The sequence below is a fragment of the Pan paniscus genome, chromosome 8, assembly GCF_029289425.2.
Source record: "Pan paniscus chromosome 8, NHGRI_mPanPan1-v2.0_pri, whole genome shotgun sequence".
Lineage (NCBI taxonomy): Eukaryota > Metazoa > Chordata > Mammalia > Primates > Hominidae > Pan > Pan paniscus.
In genome coordinates this window covers 29,885,808-29,911,253 of record NC_073257.2, presented here as the reverse complement: position 1 = coordinate 29,911,253, position 25,446 = coordinate 29,885,808, and the positions used below count along the sequence as shown (strand labels likewise).

At 36.2% G+C, this 25,446-nt stretch overlaps 1 protein-coding gene across 1 annotated transcript in view; it reads left to right on the top strand.

Annotated features, from left to right (window-relative positions):
• CUBN (cubilin) overlaps positions 1-25,446 on the top strand; it is a 314,944-nt gene that overhangs the window by 70,665 nt on the left and 218,833 nt on the right. Inside the window, exons 21-27 of the mRNA XM_003831178.7 lie at positions 86-251; positions 577-793; positions 3,221-3,351; positions 21,237-21,426; positions 22,746-22,906; positions 23,649-23,830; positions 24,960-25,116. Of these exons, the coding sequence (XP_003831226.3) occupies positions 86-251; positions 577-793; positions 3,221-3,351; positions 21,237-21,426; positions 22,746-22,906; positions 23,649-23,830; positions 24,960-25,116 (1,204 nt within the window). The remainder of the gene's footprint in view (positions 1-85; positions 252-576; positions 794-3,220; positions 3,352-21,236; positions 21,427-22,745; positions 22,907-23,648; positions 23,831-24,959; positions 25,117-25,446) is intronic.

Sequence of the window (25,446 nt, the reverse complement as noted above, 5' to 3'; positions counted from 1 at the left end):
TAAAAACATTTCAGAAATAATTATTCTTGAAGCAGTTTTCAAAATTGATATACAACATAGTTGAACATATCTTCTCTAATTTTAGATTGGTAGCAGTTCCATTTTGGGTTCTCCTGAAAATAAAAAGTATTGTGGTACAGACATACCTTCATTTATAACATCTGTGTACAATTTTCTTTATGTCACATTCGTGAAAAGTTCTTCTACTGAAAACCATGGTTTCATGGCTAAGTTCAGTGCTGAGGATTTGGGTAAGAGATTGTTCCCTTTTTTTTTTTCCTCCTCTTGGGCTTGTATCAGAATAAGTGAATGATAGAAATAAATTATATGAAAATCATCTGTACTGTGAAAAATTTTAAAGTACACTCAAAGACAAAGAATATATATTTTTGAATCAACATTTATATCAAAAGTTAATTGTTACTTATTAATAAGAGAAAAATCAGGTTATCTTAAGTGGCATCTAAGAAACATTTTTACTTTTAATCTTTGAAGAGGTTATTATCAGAGCCTTTTAATTTGAAATCCAGGTAGCTTGGTTACTTGCTGTGGTAATTATAATTTTTATTTCAACAGCATGTGGAGAAATTCTTACAGAATCAACAGGGACCATTCAAAGTCCTGGCCATCCAAATGTCTACCCCCACGGTATCAACTGTACTTGGCATATATTAGTCCAACCTGATCACCTGATTCATTTAATGTTCGAAACATTTCATCTGGAGTTTCATTACAATTGCACAAACGACTACTTGGAAGTTTATGACACTGACTCTGAGACATCCCTTGGAAGGTAAGGTTATTTTTGTTTGTTTGTTTAACAATAAAACTTCACTGATTTCCTGCTTCAGTGAAGGATCTTAAAATCGACCACGTTGTGTTATGAAAACCAGGTGAGATCCTCATGCTTCTTAATGAGCATTTCTACATAACTACTCTGTAGTTGTGGCCTGTAGGCATTAAGTTTTGACATCTGTATATATTCATGAAGTCAAAACCAAAATTAAAATAATGCATATATCCACTATCCACAAAACTTTCTTCCTTTCCGTTATAATTCCTTGCTTTTGCTCCTCACCCCCACCCACAGGAAACCACAAATCTACTTTCTATCTCTGTAGATTCGTTTGCATATCATCTAAATGGAATCGTACTATACGTACTGAATGTTTTTCTGACTTTCCTCAATTAGCATAATTTTTTGTTGAGCTTCTTGGATCCAAAGATTTGTAGTTTTATCAAATTGAAACATTCTTGGCCACTGGTTCTTAAAATATTTTTCTGTCTTTCCTCCCCATTAGGGACTCTGATTTCATGTATATTAGGCACTTGAAATTGTTCTACAACTCTCTTGATAGTCTGTTTGATTTCAAGCCTCTGTTCTCTGTGTGTTTTACTTTGGAAAGTTTCTATTACTATATATTCAAGTTCACTCATCTTTTCTTATGCAATGTCTAATCTGCTATTAACTTTACCAAGTGTATTTTTCATCTTAGATATTGTAGTTTTCATTTTAGAAGTTCAATTTGAGTCATTTTATATATAGTCCATGTCTCTACTTTACACATGAATTTTTTTTCTCTAGCTTAAAAAATCTGTGAGATATAGTTGTAGCTATTTTAATGACTTTATCTACTAATTCAGACATTTGGATTGTTTCCTGCTATGGTTTTATAGATTGATTTTTCCTCTCTTTCTGAGTTATACTTTCCCATGTCTTTTCATGTCTGGGTAATATTCAGTGGGATACCAGACATTTTCAATTTTATGTTTTTGGCTGCTGGACATTGTCATATTCCTGTAAGTATTCATGAACGTTGTTCTGGAAAGCAGTTAAGCTACTTGGAAACAGGTTGATCCATTTCAGTTTTGCCTTTAAACTCATTTGTTTCCTGTCTCTGAAGGTTTGTTGTCCTACATTGCTTGATATCCAGTGTTTTGAGAGCCATTGTTTTATACGTTTTTGTCCAGGATTTTTGTTGTTTCAGGTGCAAAGTTAAATCTAGCCCCTGTTATTACATTTCTGTTGGAAATGGAAATCTTTTGATATTTTAAAATGTCTTTATCTTGCATTTTATTTTCTTTATTTCTCATTCATGTTTTAAATATCCTTCTTATCCTAACCTTTCATCTTTTTAACTTTCTTCTTTTTCTTTTTTGGGAAGGTACTTAACACATCACCACTGCAAAATACAGAACGTTTGCTGAATGGCATAAACTATAATGATCTTCCCCAAATTTCATATACATGGGCATATACGAAGGCATTTAAAGTATCAATTAGTTCACCTACCTTTATTTTGATGAAGATATTAAATTTTTTTTCACACTGCAATGGTATTATACACCAAATTTTCTTTCTTTTTCTCCTTTAGCAATTGACTTATCCATTTCCCGTACTCAACATTTCCTCTTTTTTTGGTTTCTATCTTTGTTTTCTTTATCATTTCTTTTGGTTAATTTTACCAAGTGTGCTTTGATTTGAGATTCCTATTTTATTGTCACTTTTTCCTACAGGTATTTCTCCAGATAAAAGCTCATGGCATTCTGTCTTTTATCACAACTCTCTTTTTAACATTAATAGAATAGTTTTTCTGAGCTAAACTGCTTTTGTTCAGCAGAAACATGCCATGGCTGAATCATCACTCTTATATCTTTATAAGTGAGCTGTTTAAGGACAATAGATTCCCTCTATAGGGATTACGATTGTAGGCACTGTTCTAAGTGCTTTATATACAGGGTATTAACTCATCACATTCTCAAAACAACTCTATGAAGTACGTACTGTCATCATTCCCATTTTAGGGATGAGGAAGGCAAGGCACAGGGATTGAGTGATCTATGAGTTTAGATTAGAGAGATGACTCTATGATTTTATGATATATTGTTTCCCCTTGTTGTATAAGTTTATTACATTTCTATTAAAAAGTGTATTAATATGCTATATGGCGATCTAGTGTAGCTTTTACTAAACTTCTCATACATGACAACTCACATAGCCAGTCACATACCTAAAACCATTTCAGGGATATAATCATGAACAGGACAATCTTTCGTAAGTTTGCAAATCTTTTTTGCCTGAAATATATTTGTGTTTTAAGGTTGATGAGAGGTAGAGAACAAAACCTATTATTATATTTACATGTCCAAATTTTTGTTACATCATTTTCAATATACCAAACTAAAATACACACATCTGTCCTTTCTTGGTTTGGAATAGATACTGTGGAAAATCGATCCTGCCGTCTCTCACAAGCAGTGGTAACTCATTGATGCTGGTGTTTGTGACTGACTCCGACCTCGCTTATGAAGGCTTCTTAATAAACTATGAAGCAATCAGTGCAGCAACAGGTAACAAAACAGCATTGCATACTCGGTTTTATTGACTCCATTGCAAAACAGTGCTAATAGCTAAAACACAATGAGAATACATCATCCGCAAACCTGTGGCACACAATGAGAGCTATATTTAGAATAAAGGGTAGTGACTTAAATACCTTCCTTATTAAAAGTAGTGACTAGATAAGAATATTGTGTCAATATTAAATCTTCTAATGTTGGTAATTGTACTGTGGTTTTGTTAAAAGAATGTTTTTTCTTCCCTTAGGAACAATACACTGAAGTTTTCAGATGGTAAAGAAATATAATGTCTCCAAAGTACTCTGAATTGGCTGAGATAATAAGTGTGAATATTTGTGTGTCTGTGCACGTGTGTGTGGGGGGGGCAGAGAGAGAGAAATGATAAAGTAATGGGAGCAGAATACAAATACATAACAAATCTGGGTAAAAAGAATTCAGGAGCTCATTCTTGCATCTTTTAAAATTCTATCAGAATGAAAAGTTACCAAAGAGACTGAATACTTATGTTAAGAAATTAGAAACAGAATAACAATGTATAAAAATTAGAGACTACCGCATGAAATTCCAGGGAAAGGAATGGAAGATTTCTTGGCAAAATATGCATTTCTCAATTTGACCTAATGAAGTTAAACTTTTCAGCATTTATTCCTTTCATTGTATTTTTCCTATTACTTAATTACTCATTATTACTATGCTCTTTGCAAATGAAGTATAGGAAACAAATCCCTTTTGCAGGCACAGTCTTTGAGGTAAGATGTGAACCAGAGATGCTCCCAGCCCCAAGAGCCTGTGCATGGGATTGATGAAGGAGTCATATTTCGTTAGGCTCATGTTTCCCTAGGATGTGTTCTTTTTTAGAGACTCTGAGCTTTCCTTTTGCATCATTGTATTAAAGGACCCAAATAACATCCAGCATAGACCCATAGTAGGCATATGGTGACCATGCTTCCAAGCATTTCTCTGCTTTGGGATTACCCCAGCAGCATGGTACAATTCACTGAGCTCCCTCCAGAAAGAACTGGTAGCTTTTCCTATGTTGGGACATGCACCCTGTGACACACTCTGGCATCCTGAGAACCCCAGATGCTTATCCTTTAAAGTCCCCACTCCCTAAAATAAATAAAAGTTTAAACATCTCCCACTCAAAATCTTACCCAATTTCCCATTTATTTCTCCTTCAGAGGGGCTGGCCACTACTCTTCATTTCAGGCAAAACTCTGCAGCAGTTCAAGTTCTATGTTCAAAAGCATGGCTTTAGATTTGCTCCAGAATCCTGAGTGTGAGAGAATCAATCAATACTTTTCTCCCAGGTGGGAACCTCTGCAGGAGCAGTTCATTATCCAGCTCAAGTGCAAGCGCATGCGAAATGGAATCCCTGGCAGTTACAATAGGCTATGGTGTGTGATTGATGTATTCACTGGACTTCATTCAGGTGGTTAACATCCAGTGACCAAAATTGGTTTCTTAAGAAATTATAGGGTGCACACAATTTTTCATGCTGTTGTAGTTTTATCTGTCTCGTATGTTTGGCCCCAAAGCACACTGAATATTAGATCAGGATTTGGAGCAAGTCACTTGAACTCTCTAGGCCACAGTTTTCTCATCTGTAAAATTAAGGAATTGGATTTGGTAATCTTCGAGGGATGACTTCTGGCTTTAATCATCTATGAACATAATTTTAATTTGCTGCATGAATAAACTGGCTGTATCTTAGATAACATATAATACAGGCAGGGCCTCCTGAAAATGTGGAAATCTTTGTAATGATATGCAAAGTAAGACATACCTTTGTAAAACAATTCTATTACCATCCTAGCTTGTAAGGCAATATTTTGTGCAGAAAGAACCCAGAGCAGTTAAAATAATTGGGCAGGGAGGATATTAGATTTTAATTCTAAAAGTTTTCAGAAAGATAAGATACAGGTAAAATAAAAATGAGTCAGGAAAGAGATAGAAGCAAACTGGACAGGAAAGGAGATTATAAAGAAAGAGAGAAGAAAAAGCAAGCGATAAAAGTGAAGGGGAGACGATGTTTTCATAGAAACTCAAAAGATTCTCCAGCCGGCTTCCCTGTGTGATAATCATTACTTTGGCCTCTATTTGGTCTGCATAAGGCTGAAATCACAGACGAGGGAGTGTTTGCTTTCTGTCCCTGGGCTGAGCCCGGCTGGTCACTGTGCCCGCTTGTTGTTGGATGAACTCATAGGTCTGACTAACACAGTCAAGCCATTCTAAATAGCAATCAGATGACGAGATCCAGGAAGACACAACACACCTTCTGTTTATAATTCTGGAGCCTGTCACAGTTTCCCATGGATCAAGACCTGAGAGATCGGCTCTCATGCATTGCTGAGGCGGGGTCCTGCAGCATTTTTTAGGGAAGGGCTGGTGTCAGGAGACTGAGCTGGTGTTGGGCTGGTGACACCAGGTCGTGGGCTAGTCCTTTAAGGCAGTGGCTAGACCTAGAAGGCAGCCAGAGTCAGAGTGAGCTGCTGGTGTGGAAACACAGAGATGCTAGGACTCATTCTTTTCAGGTGTCATCGTATGTTGGATATTTTCTGCAGAATAAAATAGCATCAGGGAAAAGCATCAAGGGAAGCTCAGTCATTGGCCCTCATCTTACTTTATTGTTCTAACAGAAGTTATTTCCAGAGCAGTAATGTTGGTATTTGGTTGTTGATTTCTAGCTCCTCAGCCCAACAGGTGTGAGTTTGCCTGCTGAAGTCTTTCTTGTCTTCATCTGATAAAGGTTAAGTTTCCGGATTTAAATTCAGATACTTTTCCATCTGTAGTTTGTGCCATGTGGCTATGATGTCAGCCCCAAAATATGTGTTTGGGAGAAAAAAGATTGGCTTCTTGTGATTACTGGGACTTCCTCCCTTGTTACTTTGTTTCTGCCTTTATCCAGATGTGCCTGGGAAAACAGAAAGAAAAGAACTAACAAGTACAAGGTTAACAGGTTAAAACTCTTACGAAGTTCTTAGAAATTACAAGACTAAGCTTTAATTTAACGTATTAGATTTTGCTCATTCAAACTACAAAATATTTGAATCCTGAGAGAATGTAATTGACTAATGTTATCAATTTAAAGTAAAATTTTATATTCTATTAACATGTATTGCATATACATTAATATATAATCCTGCTAAGAGGGAACTTTAAAAGTATAAACAGGAACAGATAAATGTACCTGATTCATTTTCAACTTTAATATTAGAGGAAAACCTATTTAACATCTAGTCCAATGCTTTTCAAACTGCAATTCATGACTCATTCATGAGTCATGAAATTAATTTATTCGGTTGCTACTTGTGATTGTTAAAAGTATGGAGTAGGATAGAAAGGAATAGGAGAGAAAGTATCAGAGTTTATCATACAAAGTAAGGTGCCGCTTCATGAGACCTGTTTGTAGTATCTCCGTGCACATGGGTGGCTAATGTAAATGTATTTTTTAGGGTATGTCAAGAAAGTTTGAAGCACAAATCTATTCCAGTTACCTTAACTTTTAAATGAGGGAGATAGAAGTCTAGGATGTTGAATTTATCCTCCCAAGAATACATAGCTGATTGGTTTGAAAGTCAGACTAAACAACTGAGTCCCGTCTTAGAATCCATTGCTTTTGCCATGTCTAGGTTAGCTCTTAGAAACGCTCTAAATGAACTGCATATAACAGCTAGTAACATTTAATTCAGGGCTATCATCAAACTGTGGTGGATTTTTCATATTTCCTGCAAAGCGAAAACCTTCACAATTGTCCAGGGAAATGGCCAAGGATGATCCCAACAACAACAACACAGGATTAGAGATGAGCCCTACTGGGCTTTCTTGGCCTCCCTCCTTCCCAGGGCAGGGTTCCCACCTACTCATCAGTGGGTGGTTAGTGCTGTTTTTTATCAGTGATCCTGGAATGAGCTCAGAAGAGGCATCTAGCAGTGCAAAGTTAAGAAATGATGACAAACATGCCCAAAGAGGCCTTCTTTACACTAAACGGGTAAAGAGAGTTTTGTTTCTATTTTAAAACTTCAGTTTGGGAGTGTAGTGTTCTCAAATTCTAGTGTTCATAAGAAATTTGAGATGGGGGATTTTCTTGCTATAAATTCAGGCATCTGGGCCCCACCCAGAAATTCTGATTAAAATAGGTCTAGGGTGCTTGTTCGCCAAGCAATTCAAGGGGTTCTAGTGAAACTTTGTAGTTTATCAAGGACTCTGAAAGTCAAGCCTTAGCATGTGAATTGCTGTAGAATTACAAGGGAGATACAATAGTGGATTGGACTGTAACTGCTCATGATGGAAAGTACTATTCATGACACAGGGAAAGGGGATGCTGTAGGGAGGTCAGAAGTCTTGGTCCTACTCTCAGCCTTGATACTAATTAGGAATACTTTTTTTTGTTTGTTTTTGGGTTTTTTTTGTTGTTGTTTTTGTTGTTTGTTGGTTTGTTTTTTGAGATGGAGTTTCGCTCTTGTTGCCCAGGCTGGAGTGCAATGGCAAGATCTCAGCTCACTGCAACCTCTGCCTCCTAGGTTCAAGTGATTCTCCTGCCTCAGCCTCCCAAGTAGCTGGGATTACAGGCATGGTCACCATGCCTGGCTAATTTTGTATTTTTAGTAGAGACAGGGTTTCACCGTGTTGGTCAGGCTGGTCCTGAACTCCTGACCTCAGGTGATCCCCCTGCCTCAGCCTCCCAAAGTGCTGTTATTACAGGCATGAGCCACCGCACCCAGCCATAATTTGGAATACTTTGGACAACTCACAAGCCTCTCTGATTATTTCTATCGACCTTGAATTCTGTATTCTTTGCTATGAGAGATTCAGATATTTTCCCTCTGGAAAAGGTGTTGTAGTAAGTCGATTCGTCTTTTAAAGATTTACTTTCTTACTGGCTAATGTTTTCTCATAATTTTGTATGTACAGGTGTCCCAGCACTTCTCTGCTCAGTTCATTTATCTTGTTTGTTATATTTCTTACTCCTTAGAATAAAAATGCAACAAAATGCTTAATCATGATATTCTGAGTTCCCTACTTGTCTTCATCCTTAAATTGACATTTCCTGTGTAGAAAAACCAGGGATTGTGGCCAGGCAGGGTGACTTATGCCTGTAATCCCAGCACTTTGGGAGGCCGAGGCAGTCGGATCACCTGAGATTGGGAGTTCGAGACCAGCCTGACCAACATGGAGAAACCCAGTTTCTACTAAAAATACAAAATTAGCCAGGCGTGGTGGCTCATGCCTGTAATCCCAGCCACTTGGAGGCTGAGGCAGGAGAATTGCTTGAACCTGGGAGGCGGAGGTTGCGGTGAGAGAAAATCGCACCACTGCACTCCAGCCTGGGCAACAAGAGCGAAACTCCATGAAAAAAAAAGAAAAAGAAAAAGAAAAGAAAAACCAGGGATTGTTAAAGAGAATAGGATTTGGAAAGAGGGAACTTGGGTTCATATTTTATCTTGGCCATGTCTGAAGTTAAGTGTCTTTTAGAATTTAATCTCCAGGAACCTGAGATCTCTCATCTACACCTCTCTAAAAAGTGTGGTGATAATGCCTGGCTGTTTTGCAAAGTTGAGGAAGACAAAATGAGACATTCAATGTGAAAATTACATTAGAGTTGTAAAGGACCATGACTTTGCCAGATATAAAATATGATTCTCAATATCCAAGGACAATTTTACAATAGCTACTTTGCTTATTTCTATATGAATCTGCACTGGTCATCTGAGAGGGAAAAGAAAAAGCAATGACCATGACCGCCTAGCAGAAAATTGTAGCAAAATGTTGAGTTTGATTGAGAAGGCTTCTTCTTTCTTAAGGGAGAAACTGAACCTGTAATTATATCTTCCCTTGGGTCTTCACTTTGAAGGATGCTAAACCAAATATGTCTGTGGAAGCAGATGATGGCTCCTGGGTTGGCTGTTTATTTAGCACATTCCTAGAATATCTGAGGTCATATGGATTCATTCAGAAACCAAACATTTCATAAGTGATTTCAGAAAGCATAGCCTAAAGATTGAGCCTCAATGTAATTGGATAGTCACATAAATCATCCCATAATGCAAAGCAGGAAGGAGCTGGAGCAGTTCCCCATAATCTAGAGTCTCCCTATGAGATGCATTCCTCTCTCCAGAGGATCAGCTTATCCTATTTCTGTGGCTCAAATTTTATGGGACTGATATCATTGTTGCTTTGTGGTTTGGAAGGTTATAGATGTTTCTCATTTTCCCGTTTGATAATGAGCCAAGTCCTGTGTTACAAAAACTTATTTGAAAATGTTTAGTGAAGGCAAAGATACATTGTGAGTTTTAGAAAAGTCTAGTTTTGTGATTTTTGTAATGGTCCACAGAAGGCATTTGTATGTTTTTTCATTTCTTTCTTTACTTTTTTGTTTTTTTTGAGGTTGGTCAGAGAGAAAAATATGTGAGTTTTGCCAACAGTTGTCTTTGATCCTCAGAGATGTGCTTTTCCATTGCTAGTTCAGTTGAATTTAGGGGATAGAAAAAATGTACTTTCATTTTCCATTTCTTTGTAAATGTTCTTAGACCATAATAAAAGGCTAAACTGATATTGGATATGAATTTTCCTTTGGCAATATAAGATAAAATAAAAGGCATAGATACATTTTTATCTTTGCATTTTGTATTGATGTAATAATAAGCATCATGCCAACACATAAATATCCTTGTATGGAAACACATTCTAACTTAATCATTTGTGCTTTGTTGAAAATCACAAGAGGAAACCAAAACTTAGTATTGATATTTTTCAGTATTACTATTATTCTAGAAGGAGCCATTTATATTGTCAAGGGAAGAAATGTAAACATCTATAGAGTTCAGTGATAGTTAAGAGGGGTTTTTAATCTTTCAAGAAATAGATGCATTAAGTTCAGAGAATAGTAATTTTTCTCTCTATGAAATTTGAATCTCGTAAAACTACCATCAGGTTTTAAGATTAAATATCCTGTTGTTTAATATGTGTAGCAGGGGTCCCTTCAAATATGATGTTTTATTTCTCTATTTCAGTTTTATGTATTCTTTATTAGATATCTGAATTATTTATTGGACTTTCTCTAGAGAGTGCAACCTGTCTGTGCACAGAACTTTCAAGCTTTTAACATAATATGGATTTTTCCCTGTAATTTCAGTAAATTTATCCATAATTTTCAGAATTGTGTACACCCATTTAACTACCTCTCCATTCAAGCTATCGAATACTTCTGTCCCTCCAGAAGGGATCCTCGTGTTCCTTTTATTAGTTTCCTCAACAACCTCTATGTCAGCAAACACACACCTGGTTTCTACCAATATAGAATAGTTTTAACTGTGCAAAAGGCAGCTGTGAACAGGAATACATAGTATGTATTCTTTTGTGTCTGGCTTCTTTTTTTTTGAGACGGAGTCTCTCTGTCACCCAGGCTGGAGTGCAGTGGCGCGATCTCGGCTCACTGCTACCTCCGCCTCCCAGGTTCAAGCGATTCTCTTGCCTCAGCCTGCCCAGTAGCTGGGATTACAGGCGTGCGCCACCATGCCCGGCTAATTTTTTGTATTTTTAGTAGAGACAGGTTTTCATCATGTTGACCAGGCTGGTCTTGAACTCCTGACTTCTTGATCTGCCCAAATTGGCCTCCCAAAGTGCTGGGATTACAGGCGTGAGCCACCGCACCCGGCTTGGCTTCTTTCATTTAGCATAATGTGTCTGGAAATTTTTCATATTGCTGTATTTATGTGTTTTTTTCTTTCTATTGCTGACTAGCCTTCCATTGCATCGATATATCATAATTTGATTATCTGTTCACCTGTTGTTAGATAGTCGAGCTTTTTTTCCCCAGTTTTTAGCTATTACAAAAAAAGCTACCATGAACATTGACTTGCAGGTTTTTTGTGGACATATTCATTCTCTTGCGTAAAATACCTAGGAGTAGAACTTCTGGGTCTCATATGGTAATGATATGTTTAACTTTATAAGAAAGTGCCAAATTGTTTTCCAAAGTGGTTATGCCATTTTATATTCCCACCTATATGATTGACAATTCTGAAATAGGAGTTGGGGCTCCACACCAGACCAGATGGAAGACTGGCTAAAACAGGGAAGAGACAGAAGCACCTCTGCATAAGACATGCCCAACAGCGCCATGACAGTGTGCCGTTGCCATGACAACACCCAGAAGTTACCATCCTTTTTCTAGAAATTTCCAAAAAACTCACCCCTTAATTTGCATGTGGGTGTAAATATGACTGCACAACTGCGCCAGGCTGCTACCCTCAACACGTTGCCTATGGGGTAGCCCTGCTCTGCAGGAGCAGTCACGGAGCTGAAACACTGATACCTCAGTGAAGCTGATTTTTTCTACCACCAGCTCACCCTTGAATTCTTTCCTGGGCGAAGTCCAAAACCTTCCTGGGTGGAGTCCCAATATGGGGGCTTGCCTGCCTTGCAGCAGTTCTTTTCTCCATCTTTCCCAATCCTTAATATTGCCAGTCTTTTCATTTTTAGCCACTGGCAGTTGCATAGCAGTATCCGATGGTTTTATTTTGCATTTCCCCGATGACTAATAGTGCTGAGTCCTTTTCACATGCTTTTTGACAATTCATTTATTTTCTTTTGTGAGGTGTTCATTAAAACCATATGGTTCATTTTTGTTTGTTTCTTATTAATGAGTCATATGTTATATATTCTGCATACAAATACGTCCTTTGCCAGATAAATGTATTGCAAGTATTTTCTTCCAGTGTGTGGCTAAACTTTTCTTTTCCTTATGGTATCGTTTGAAGAACAGAAGTTCAATATATCCTTTTATCCCTTTTATGGTTAGTGCATTTTGTATCTTGTCTGAGAAATATTTCACTACCGAAGTTATCAGGATCTCCCACGTGCCTCCTTCTAGAAGTTGTTTTTTTTTGAGACAGAGTCTCACTCTGTCGCCCAGGCTGGAGTCCAGTGGCGCGATCTCGGCTCACTGCAAGCTCCGACTCCCGGGTTCACGTCATTCTCTTGCCTCAGCGTCCCGAGTAGCTGGGACTGCAGGCGCCCGCCACCACGCCCAGGTAATTTTTTGTATTGTTAGTAGAGACGGGTTTCACCGTGTTAGCCAAGATGGTCTCGATATCCTGACCTTGTGATCCGCCCGCCTCGGCTTCCCAAAGTGCTGGAATTACAGGCGTGAGCCACCGCTCCCGGCTCCTTCTAGAAGTTTTATAGTTTGAGATTTTATATGTGTTCTATGATCCATTTTGAATCAATTTTTCTATATGGTGTGAGTTATGTGTCCAAGTGTGTTTAGCAAATGGTATTTAATTGTTCAAGCACCATTTATTGAAAAGATTCTCCTTCACCCCCACTCCCACTGAATTGCTTTTGCATTCTTGTTGAAAATCACCTGCCTGTGTTCATGTGTAGGTCTGCTTCTGGAATCTCTATTTCATCACACTGCTGTACATATTTACCCCTTTAACAATAGAACATTATATTACTTAATGTTACATAATTTCATATTGTATATTAAAATCTGGAAGTATAAAACCTCTAGATTGATACTTATTTTTCAAAATTGTTTGGGCTATCCTAGATTTTTTGTGTCTCCATATTCATTTTAGAATCAGCTTTTCAATATATTAAAAAACTTGAGAATTTGATTGAGATTGCATTGAATTTACAGACCAATTTGGGGATAAAGGTCATCTTAAATTCAGCCTTCCAATCCATGAACATATTTTACCTCTCCATTTATTCAGATCTTCCTTCATTTCCTTCAGCAATAAAGTTTTCAGTGTAGAATTTGTGCATGTTTCTATTAAACGTGTTATCAACTGTTTCGTGTTTTTATGCTATTATAAAATGACATGCCATATTATATATGCTATTTTAAAATTTTACTTTCTGGTTGTTTGGCTGATATATGCAACATAAATGGATTTTTGTATACATATCTTGTATTCTGCAGTCTTGTTTAACTCAGTTATTAGTTCTAATAACTTAAATAAATCCTTTAGTATATACTACATAGATGACAATAACTGTGAATAAGTCAAATAAGTTTTATTTTTTCCCTTCTCTCTCTCTGTCCCTCTTTCTCTGTGTATGTGTATTGCTGTGATGGCTAGAACTTTCTGTGCATTCTTGAACAGAAAGGGTGAGGTTGGAATGTTGACCTTTTTCTTAATCTTGACAGGAAAGCGTGTAGTCCTTTACCACTTAAGTATGATGTTAGCTTTGGATTTTCCATAGATGCCATTCATCAGTTTGTGGAGTTCCCTTCTGGGCATACTTGCTGAGTTTTTATCCTGGATAGGTGTTGAATTTTTCTGCATCTTTTGGTATCTTTCAAAGCTTTTCTTTTTTTATTCTGTTTAGTTGGTAAATTATGTTGATTTAGTTTTCCACTGTCAAACCAATCTTGTATAATACATCAGAACTCCACCTGGTTCTGATCTATTATAATTTTTACGTGTATTCAGAATTGTTATGCTAAAATTTTCTTATGGATTTTTGCATCAATGTAAGACATACTGAACTGTAATCTTCCTGAATTTCTTTGTCTGGTTTGGTATAGGAGTAATATTGGTCTTGTTAGTTAGAAAATATCTTCTCCTCTATTTTCTGAGTTTGTGGAATATAAACAATTTCTTAATTGTTTGATACAATTTCACCAGTGAAATTATTTGAGCCTGTAGTTTTCTTTGTAGGAAGGTTTAATATTACAAATTTAATTTCTTCAACTCATAGAGACTATTAAAGCTTTCTATTTCATTTTGAGTCAGTTATGGGAATTTTGAAAGAATCCATCTATTTTTTGTATGTTGTCAAATATATTTGCACAGTTTTTTGTAATGGTGTCTTTCTATTATTTTAATGTCTGAAGATTCCATAGTGACATCCCCTCTTCATTCCTGAAAATGGTAATTTGTGTTTTTTTTCTTTTTTCTTTGATCAGTTTTGGTAGAATTCTATCAATTTTAATAATTTTCTCAAAGAACCAATTTTTGACATTGTTTATTTTCTCTATTGCTATTGCATTTTCCATTTAATTGATTTCTGTTCTTATATTATTTCATTTAATTCTTGCCTTAGTTAGCTTTTCTCTAGTTTCTTTAGAAAAAAATTAACTACAGATAGATAGATATAGATATAGCCTTTAAGCACTACTTCACTTCACCTCCCCAGTTTTTTTTTTTTTTTTTTTGAGACAGAGTTTCACTCTCGTTGCCCAGGCTGGAGTGCAGTGGTGCGATCTCAGCTCACTGCAACCTCCATCTCCTGGTTTCAAGTGATTCTCCTGCCTCAGCCTCCCAAGTAGCTGGGATTACAGGTGCTCGCCACCATGCCTGGTTAATTTTTGTATTTTTGGTAGATACGGGGTTTCACCATGTTGGTCATCCTGGTCTTGAACTCCTGACCACGTAATCTGCCCGCCTTGGCCTCCCAAAGTGCTAGGATTACAGGAGTGAGCCACTGTGCCCAGCCACCTCCCAAATTTTAATGTTTTATTTTCACTAACTTGCAGTTCAAAATATTTTCCAATTATCTTGTGATTTCTTCTTTGTTCTATGGATTATTTGCAAATGTATTATTTAACTTTCAAATATTTGTAGGTTTTCTAGATGTCTTATTGATTTATAATTTCAGTTTTATTGTGGTTAAATGATATACTTTCTAAGTTTTCAACTGTTTAAAATTTATGGAGAATTGTGTTACAGCCCTGCATGTGGCCTATGCTGCTGAATGTTTCATGTATGCTTGAAAAACTGTGTTGTCTGCAGTTATTAAGTGTAGTGCTCTCTGTCAATTAGCTTTAAGTCGGCTGAGTGTTGGTCAGATTTTCTATACCCCTATTCATCTTTATCTATTTCATTTTCAGTTACTGAGAGAAAGGTGTTAAAATCTTCAACTCTAATCATGGTTTTATTTTTTTCTTTAATTTTTGCCTTTTCACTTTCCTTCGTGTATTTTGAAACTATTACTTCGTGCATGCACATTTAGGATTATTATGTTTTACTGATAAATCATCCCCTTTGTCATTATGAAATGTCTTTCTATAAATCTAATAATATTATCCTTCTTGAAGTCACTTTTGTTTGATATTATTTCAGTGATTTCAGCTTTCTTATATTTACTGTTCATATGGTATATCTTTTTTCATTCTTTTACTTACAACTTAGTTTCACCATTATATATATTGGCGTCATTATATATAATGTGCATGTATAGTAAAAAACATATAATTGGGTCCTGCTTTTTCTGTGTTTTAGTTGAAGTATTTAGACCATTTACAACTAATGTAATTATTTTTATGGTTGAATTTAACATACCATTATGGTAGTTGTTTTCCATTCATCTCTTTTTGTGTTGCCATTATTCTGTCTTCATTTTGGTTTACAGAATATTATTAGTATTCCATTCTATTTCCTTCATTGTCTTTTTAATGATACCTTTTTTTTTTGTATTTTTACATTAGGTCTAAAAATATACTCCTTAACTTATAAGCAAGTTTTCTTAGAGTTAATATGCAGCTGCTTTACATTTCATACCTTCCAATTCATACCTGACACTTCATATTACACAAATTCCCCTTTATACTTCACAAGTGAAATACTGTCATACTAGTGTAATTCCATGTGCCTATCCTTCTGTGTGCTGTTTTAGTTACTTCTCTCTGTGTTATAAATTCACCTTACTATTATTTTTGCTTTAAATCACTATTTCTCTCTCTCTCTCTTTTTTTTTTTTTTTCTGAGACTGAGTCTCACTCTGTTGCCCAGGCTGGAGTGCAGTGGCAAGCTCCCAGCTCACTGCAACCTCCACCTTCCGGGTTTCAGCAATTCTCGTGCCTCAGCCTCCCGAGTAGCTGGGACTACAGGCATGCACCACCACGCCTGGCTAATTTTTGTATTGTTTTTAGTAGAGACAGGGTTTCACCATGTTGGCCAGGCTAGTCTCGGACTCCTGACCTCAGGTGATCTGCCCACCTCGGCCTCCCAAAGTGCTGGGATTATAGGCATGAGCCACTGCACCCCCTATTTCTCTCTCTATATTATAAATTCACCTTACTATTATTTTTGCTTTAAATCACTAATTCTCTTTTAAGGAGATAATGAAAAGAAAGCCTATCATTTATATTTATACAATGATTTATCATTTCCAGTGTTCTTCATTCCTTCTTGGAGATATTTTCTGTTTGGTATCATTTTCCTTTGGCCCAATGGATATTATTATTTCATACACTACAAGTCTTCCAGTGACAAATTATGTCAGCTTCTGTTTGTCTAAAAATGTTACACTCTCGTTTTTTAAAAAAGTAGTTTTGCTGGATATTTAAACCTGTTTTTCCCATCTCAACATTTTAAAGATGTATTCCATTTTCTTCTTGCCTCCATTGCTTCTGATTAGAAGCCAGCTGTCATCCTTATCATGATGTCCCTGTTTGTGATGTGGCTTCCCACCCCCGCCCCAACTGGCTTCTGTGTTTTCCTTGTGTCTGTTTTCTAATAGATTCACTCTGACATGTCCAAGTGTAGTTTTCTTTTATTTCTCCTGTTTAGTGTTGACTGAACTCCTATATCTTACTAGACATTTTTCATAGAATTTAGGAGAATTTTAGCCCCTATTTCCTTCTCTTTTTTTGGCCCATTTTTATTACCTTCTCCTTCTGGTTCTCTAATTGTATGTGTGTTAACCTATTTGTTGTTTTTTCTTTGTTTTTTTAAATATCTGTTCATTTTCCTGGAGTTCTTTTTTCTTTGTTCTTTAGATATAAATTACGTCTATTAATACATATTAAAGTTTACTGACCTTTTTTTCTTCTGCCTACAGTTTACTGTTAAACTTGTCATGAAGTTTTAATTTGAATTAGTGTAATTTTAAGTTATATAATTTACATGGTTCCTTTTAATAATTTTCTCCCTTTTTGGGCCAAAATTTCTTATCTGTTTACTTTTTAAGGCTTTTTCTTTAAGTCTTTGCACATATTTTTAATGGCTGCTTTAAAGTCTTTCTCTTTTAAATCTAACACCTGGATCATCTTTGAATCACAAGATGACATTTTTTTTCTCAACTATGACCACATTTTTCTTGACTACTGATGACATTTCTTTTCTTGATTTGATTATATTTTCTCATTTTTTGTTTTGTTTTTTTTAAGACGGACTCACTCTGTCGCCAGGCTGGAGTGCAGTGGCATGATCTCGGCTCACTGCAAGCTCCACCTCCCAGGTTCAAGCGATCCTCCTGCCTTAGCCTCCTGAGTAGCTGGGACTACAGGCACCCACCACCACACCCAGCTAATTTTTTGTATTTTTAGTAGAGATGGGGTTTCACCATGTTGGCCAGGATGGTCTTGATCTCTTGACCTCATGATCCACCTGCCTTGGCCTCCTAAAATGCTGGGATTACAGGTGTGAGCCACCGCACCCGGCCCATATTTTCTCTTTTTTTTTTTTTTTAACATTTGTAATAGTTTTGGGTTTTATAGTGGACATGATAGGTTGGGACATGATATGGGTGTCCCATATCATGTGGGTAAATTATGTGTTGTAGACACTCTGTATTATCTTATCTTCCTCTGAAGCTAGTTTGATATCTAGCTGATTACTTTGTATCTGCATAGGTTTATATCTTTACTTGCTAAAGAATATTTGTGAACATCCCTGTTTCTCGAGCCCCTCTAACTTGCTAGGTCTCAACCTCCAACTTCTATGATTCCTGCAGGTCTTGTTAAGACTTATCCTTTGGCAGGGGAGTTCTAGAGAGCCCTACTCTTGGCCATGGTCTTCGCTTGTAAGATATGGCCTTTTAGGTGTCTCATTTGAATGCCTGAGGTGTTAAGGAGGTATCCCCGTTCTGGAATGGGAGAGAACTCTGAATGATCTTGTTTCCGCTTCCAGCCTAGTAGCAGCTCCTGTCTGACATGCTTTCTGAAGTCTCACCTTATGTATTCTCAGCCCAGGCTTAGCTAAGAATCCATGGGAAGCCCTACTCAGATGCCCGGCTTTCCTCTCTATATACTTCTTTTTCTCTGTAGAATTTCCATATAGTTCCAGCTGCTTTGGCAACTCTAATCTTTGTATCATCAGCTCAGTAGGACTGTCATTCACTACTTGGACTTCAGCTCCCTTCTGTGGTCAGGAAATTCTGCACAGGTAGAAAGCCGAGGAAATCAAGAGTCGTACATCATGAGTTTCCTTTCTGTCAAGAATCACAATCTTGTACTGCAGATTGTCCAATATTTTGTTCAGTTTTACAGTTCTTAAAGAGAGCAGCTAGTTTAGTACAGTTGCTTGTCATAGCTGGAATTTAAAAAATATTAAAGAACCTCAGCCAACCAGGATAGAGTACAGGAAGAAGAGAGAGAGGAAAAATGAGGTGAGAAAAATAGAAGTCGTAGGATTGGGGTTTAGGGGTAGTTTGAAAGAGAAGAACTGAATGGAGTAGGGAGAGTGGGAGGAACTTAGATGCATGTACCAGTCCCCTTCGTTTCCAACACATCATGTAATAATATTTCAACAACTACTTACTGGGACCTCATCTGGGCCAGGTACTACAGTGATAGTAAATAATGGTTAATAAGGTCTTAGTCATATCCCAAGGTTTAGTAAGGTAAATATACTCACATAAAAACAATTACAAAATATGTTTGGGGTTCAAATTGCTATTTGCATAAAATTTTATTATGCGAGATAAATTAATTCTGCTTGGTTGGGAAAGGATTCAGCCAACCTTAAATGATGGGTAAGAGTGTATATTTTAAACTGTGTATTGGCAGGGGTTGTGGGGTGGGGGGTTAGGTAAAGGGCAAAGCATTTCAGACAAAGTGAATGGTGTAAATATCATTGGAACACATCAAGAACTGTAGTTTACTTTTGTGCCAGCAACAGAAAAGAAGCTTGGTAAGTAAATCAAAATTTCAGTACAGGTTAACAGACTCCCACCAGTTGTTCCAGAATAATCACATGCATGTAAGCAAGATAAAGGGGAACTACCCACCATTATTGCCCCAAAATGTCATTAATTCAGGTTCCTCCACCTGAGAACCTAATCACACTTAACATTCTCCCGCAGACAAGTTGCATTAGAGATATGCAAGACAATTGTATTTCCCCTCCGGGAGTACAGTGAGTAAGCAAGAACAAGTGACGACAGATAATTTCCTCTAAATATTTGATTTACTGGCTAAAGCTCTCTGTGTGTGGGTCAATGAGTCTGTCTATTCTGTCAACCCAGGGATACTGGGTCATTGCTTTCATCTGATGTCCTTTTTTTAGCTTAGTAAGTTTCATTACTGGGTCTGAAATATTAATAGACCAATGCTATACTCCTCCCCGCTCTCTTTATCCCTCTTTTCTGCCTTTCCTGTTGTCTCCTTTCTGTCTGTCTTATTCCCTTCCTCTCTACCTTCCTTTCCACTTGTGGAAATATTTTGGCAGACTACAGAGAAGCATACTTTTCTACACTTTTGGAGTTAAACATAATCTTTGGTGTTAAATGTCACTGTGAATTCCTTCAATAAAGTAAAGCTTTGATTGCTTGCTGTTTCAAATAGAGTAACATCAAATATCTGGCGAATGCCCATTCCTTTGAGAGCTACACACAGATAGTAGAACCTATAATATGTTCTATGCATCTCTATGTTTTCAATACCAGTGATTCTTCTTTTCTGAGTATGGGGATTATATAGCAGCAACTAGGGAAACAGCATAACTAAACATCCTTATTATTATTATTATTTTGACTCACAATGAAACACAATAGTTTATTGTATCCAAAACCTTTCAGTAGGAGACCTCTGTCTACTCCTATACCCTAGATTTAGGTTATGGCTGGATGCAATTGGAAATACATTAAAAATGCACTTATTTGCTGGGCATGGTGGTGCAAGCTTGTAGTCCCAGCCGCTGGGGAGGCTGAGACAGGAGAATTGCTTGAACGCGGGGGGCAGAGGTTGCAGTGAGCCAAGATCCCGCCACTCCACTCCAGCCTTGGCAACAGAGCAAGACCCTGTCTCAAAAGCAAAAACAAAAACAAAAGCATTCAAACCAGATTTTCTTTGTAAAATATTTCAGATTTGGGGGGCATAGGAGATTGAGTGGGTGGTAGTAAACACAGAATCGACTGAATAGGTAACGTTAAAACTGTTAAACTAGAAAAGTTTTTAAAGAAGATATTTATTTAGGACTTCAAAATTGTCCAGGTACTATGCTAAATGTTTTATAAATCACCTAATGTCTTCCTTATAATGTAAATGACCACCATTTACTGAGTGCATATCATGGGCTAAGCCCTTGTAACGCATTATCTTTAACTCTGAAACCTTCAGTCAAAGGTAGCAACCCTCTTCATTTGCGAGATGTGAGAACTAAGGCTTAGAGAAGTACAGTAACTCTCCCAAGGCTGCAGAGCTTGTCAGTGTTTGAGAGGGTTTTCATTTGAGATCACTCTGATCCTTGAGCCTGGGCCCCTATTCTTCACCCCATGGTGGAGGTACCTGCTTTGTCATTTCTCATAAATGCATGCTTTGGTGAAAACCACTTTAAAGGGAGCTTATGAAAAGACAAGACTGAATTATTTCTAGGCCCTCCTGCAGTGGATCCTAATTTTTAATGTTTATGGTAATTTGCAAGGATTAGAAAAACCTAACACTTTCAAGACTTAAAGGGTTGTTTACTCAAGATATATATAACAATTTCCACTCCATAGCTTAGATTTAGTGTTGGTAATTATTTTGCCTTTAAGATTACAAAAACTTTGTTTCAGAATGAAATCTTTATTTGCACATTCCAGAATGGCTTATTGAAAATCAAGTATAGGCACAAATTAATGAAATACATATTACTGGATGTATTATAAACATATCAATATTTTCTATTTTCTCTCTTATGGTCTGTTTCTGTTCACAGCATGTTTGCAAGACTACACAGATGATTTGGGGACATTCACTTCTCCAAACTTCCCCAGTAATTATCCCAACAACTGGGAATGCATTTATCGGATCACAGTGAGAACTGGCCAACTGATTGCAGTGCACTTCACAAACTTCTCCTTGGAGGAAGCCATTGGAAACTATTATACAGATTTTCTGGAAATCAGGTCAGCACTTTTATTTATTTCATTATAATCTTTTCATTATTTATTCTCATTAATAATCTTTCCTAGGAAGATTAAGGAAAAAAATACGGAACTTCTCTGCAAAGCTCCCTGCTGTGCACTTTCTTGCAAGAAATAAAGTTTGTCATTTGGAGCCTGACTTAGGAGAAATACAGGAATTGCATAAGATTCTGTGGTTATTTTGAAGTGATTATTTTATTTGAAATACTTGAAAATAAACTCCAGATTTTATGTGGGCAAAGAAACAGATGTGCTACTACTCTGAAATGATGTAACTTGCTACTGTTGAATACCTACTTTAATTATGTAAAATCGATGTAAATTTTAGGCTGTTTGCTGTTCATTTAATCTAATTATATTATAAAATGATGGCAGGATAGCAATCTTAAAGTTTTCACAAAGTTTTCATGTTCAGGTAATAAAAGTCTATGCTTGTGAATTTCAGTAGAAGGCATTATTCTTTCATTATCATCATTTTGAAAGAATGTGTTTATAAAGTTATATTTGCAGTAAAAGTAAGTTAACTTATATGTTACTATCTCTCCATGCCACTACTTTGAGTTAAATTAGGCTAATCATTCTGGTGGGCATCTATATCAAATGTTTTATTTGGGATTTTAAATCTGGAATCTTATGTATTATAATAAATGTTATTCTATAATATAAAGTAAGGTATTAAAATAATAAATCATAATTGGACCCTATCGTGCTAAAATGACATAATTTTCTTAATTTACAGCAGTTACTCACTGGACTTTGATGTTGAATAAATCCCTTTTTTATTGTTTGTTTCAAAAAGCTACAGATTATAAACTAGATTTAAGGCCCCAAAAGTTTTTAGGAAAATGCTATTTCCAGAATTTTGCTAAATATATCAAATATGATATATTACATTTCAAAAATTTCCAAATCAGAAGGAAAACGTTGAAAGATTCTCTGTAAAATACAGCAGTATGTTTATATAGTTAATAGTATAGTTTCTTTATCGTGTTTTCTCTGACACATTTGCCAGAGGCTTTATTCGAAAGGGTGAAGATTAAACATATTCTCTCAGTTTGTGATTGGTTATATAAAACACCATGCCAGCCATGAATGATGGTTATTCTTTAAGTCATTCAAATACGATTTTTAAAAATTTAAAAGTTAAAATCGTGTTTTTTAGAGTAAGTGTAGTGTTTGAGAGAAATTACTTCATCCAATAAACTGCTAATGTTTGCAATCCCAAAGTTCAAATTATGTTAAATGTTTATACAGTAATATTGTCAGTAACCCAATAAATTTTAATTTCTGTATTCTTCCAGAGATGGAGGCTATGAAAAATCACCATTGCTGGGAATATTCTATGGCTCAAATCTACCCCCAACAATCATCTCTCATAGTAACAAACTATGGTTAAAATTTAAGAGTGACCAAATAGACACAAGGTCTGGATTCTCAGCTTACTGGGATGGGTCATCAACAGGTAAATAGCAAAGAGCTGTCTTTTACTGGAGAAGCCAATCTGATTGGTTTCTTGATTCTGGGATTGTCATGCTCTGTCCATCACTTGTCCATGTTTGCTCAGCTGTATTTAAACTTCAATATTGCAAATAATTTTAAATTAACAGCAGCCATTTCTTTTTAACAGACAAAGGAAGAAAGTTCTAGTTTCTTTTTATCAATAAATAAGAATCCTGGTTAGAATAAGGAAACTGCATTAATGGAAATTGGGGCTGGGTGCTATGGCTTACTCCCGTACTCACAAACACTTTGGGAGTCCGAGGCAGGGGGATCACCTGAGGTCAGGAGTTTGAAACCAGCCTGGCCAACATAGTCTCTACTAAACATAGTCTCTACTGGCCAACCCCGTCTCTACTAAAAATACAAAAATTAGCTGGATGTGGTGGCAGGTGCCTATAATCTCAGCTACTAGGGAGGCTGAGGCAGGAGAATCGCTTGAACCTAGGAGGTGGAAATTGCAGTGAGTCAAGATCATGCCGTTGCACTCCAGCCTGGGTGACCCAGTGAGACTCCATCTCAAAAAAAAAAAAGAAAGAAAAAAATAGAAATTGGATTTTTAGGCTATAACTACTCTTTCATGATGCCATTTTGCTGTGCAATTTGATTTAAAGGATAGTAGAATGGCACCAGTTTAATGCAGACAAAAAGATACAATTTCCCCGGAAGGAAAGGGGTGTGCGTCATTCCATTTCTTTCTCCTCTAGGTTGCGGGGGTAATCTCACCACTTCAAGCGGCACGTTCATATCTCCCAACTACCCGATGCCCTATTACCACAGCTCTGAATGCTACTGGTGGTTGAAATCTAGCCACGGCAGCGCATTTGAACTGGAATTCAAAGACTTTCACTTGGAGCATCATCCAAACTGCACTTTAGATTACCTGGCTGTAAGTATAATGTTTCCATCATATTGTTCCCTGCTCCCATCTCACCCAACGCACAATGCACTTATTTTTATTTTCGAGATTCAGGAAAGGGGAGCATCTAAACCAAACATCCATATAAAAATTCAAACAAAATAAAAACATAAAAGAAATTTGGTGAAAGTGACCATCTTCGAAGTACTCAATGGCTCGATACACTAAGTATTTAAAATATACTGATAGACTATTAAGATATGGTGAAGTACTCAATGGCTCGATACACTAAGTATTTAAAATATGTTGATAGACTATTAAGATATGGTGAAGTACTCAATGGCTCGATACACTAAGTATTTAAAATATATTGATAGACTATTAAGATATGGTGAAAATCTCCTGAAAGGGATTACAGGATTTATTATAATCATTATTTATGTTTTTCCACATATGCATTGAAAAATCACAATTTAGAATTCGGTTTTGGCGAAGTAGAGAAGATAATATGAGTCATTCAACTAGGACTTTTCACAGTACAGCAATTCACCATTGTTCATTTGTTAAAAATCTAAATAAAAATGTATTGAAGTGTCATGAATCATAAACTATGGAATCAAAAAACAAGGAGGACAATTGACATCAGCTGTGGCATTACAATATGTATTGGGCTTTCATTTTCAATCTTCAGCCTTCAGCGTAAGCTCACACGCTTATTACTGCTGCACATGTCCACAGCTTAATTGCCTGAGTTTATAAATACCTAAATATAATTTGTAAGGTTATTTTATTTCATGGCTATTCTTTTGTGATGTCATATATATAACAAAAAATATATATTTATTATATATAAAGATATATTTATTTTATATATATTTATGTTTACATATAAATATTTAATACAAATATAAATATATGTATTTAATACAAATATAAACATATGTATTTAATACATATATAAAAATATGTGTTAAATAAATTTATTTATAAATATATAATTAATATTCATAATATTTTATATATAATTACATATAATATATTTATAATATATATACATAATAAATATATATATTTTTTCTTCCTCACTTCTTCTGGATTATAGTCCTTTACATAATGTTTATAGTCTCAACCATCTAACATTCAAAATATTTTCTTAAAGGTATATGATGGCCCAAGTAGCAACTCTCATCTGCTAACTCAGCTTTGTGGGGATGAGAAACCCCCTCTTATTCGTTCTAGTGGAGACAGCATGTTTATAAAACTGAGGACAGATGAAGGTCAGCAAGGACGTGGCTTCAAGGCTGAATACCGGCAGAGTAAGTGTGAATACCTGCAGAGTAAGTGTGTATACCGGCAGAGTAAGTGTGAATACCGGCAGAGTAAGTGTGAATACCAGCAGAGTAAGTATGTATACTGGCTGTTCAGTGCCTAGAGTGGGCCTTCAAATTCTTGAAACAAACTGAAATAAGTGTAACGCATTGGTGTGAGCAATTGAACTTCATCTTAGTTTCTTCTGTGAATTGTTTAACTCCATTTGAGGGAGAAATACGTATTAAATTTAATCTCATATAACTAAAACATCTGGCAAACTATAGAAACTTAGAAGAGTATTTAATATGCTGAGAGAGTTGCAATTCAGTGAAAGA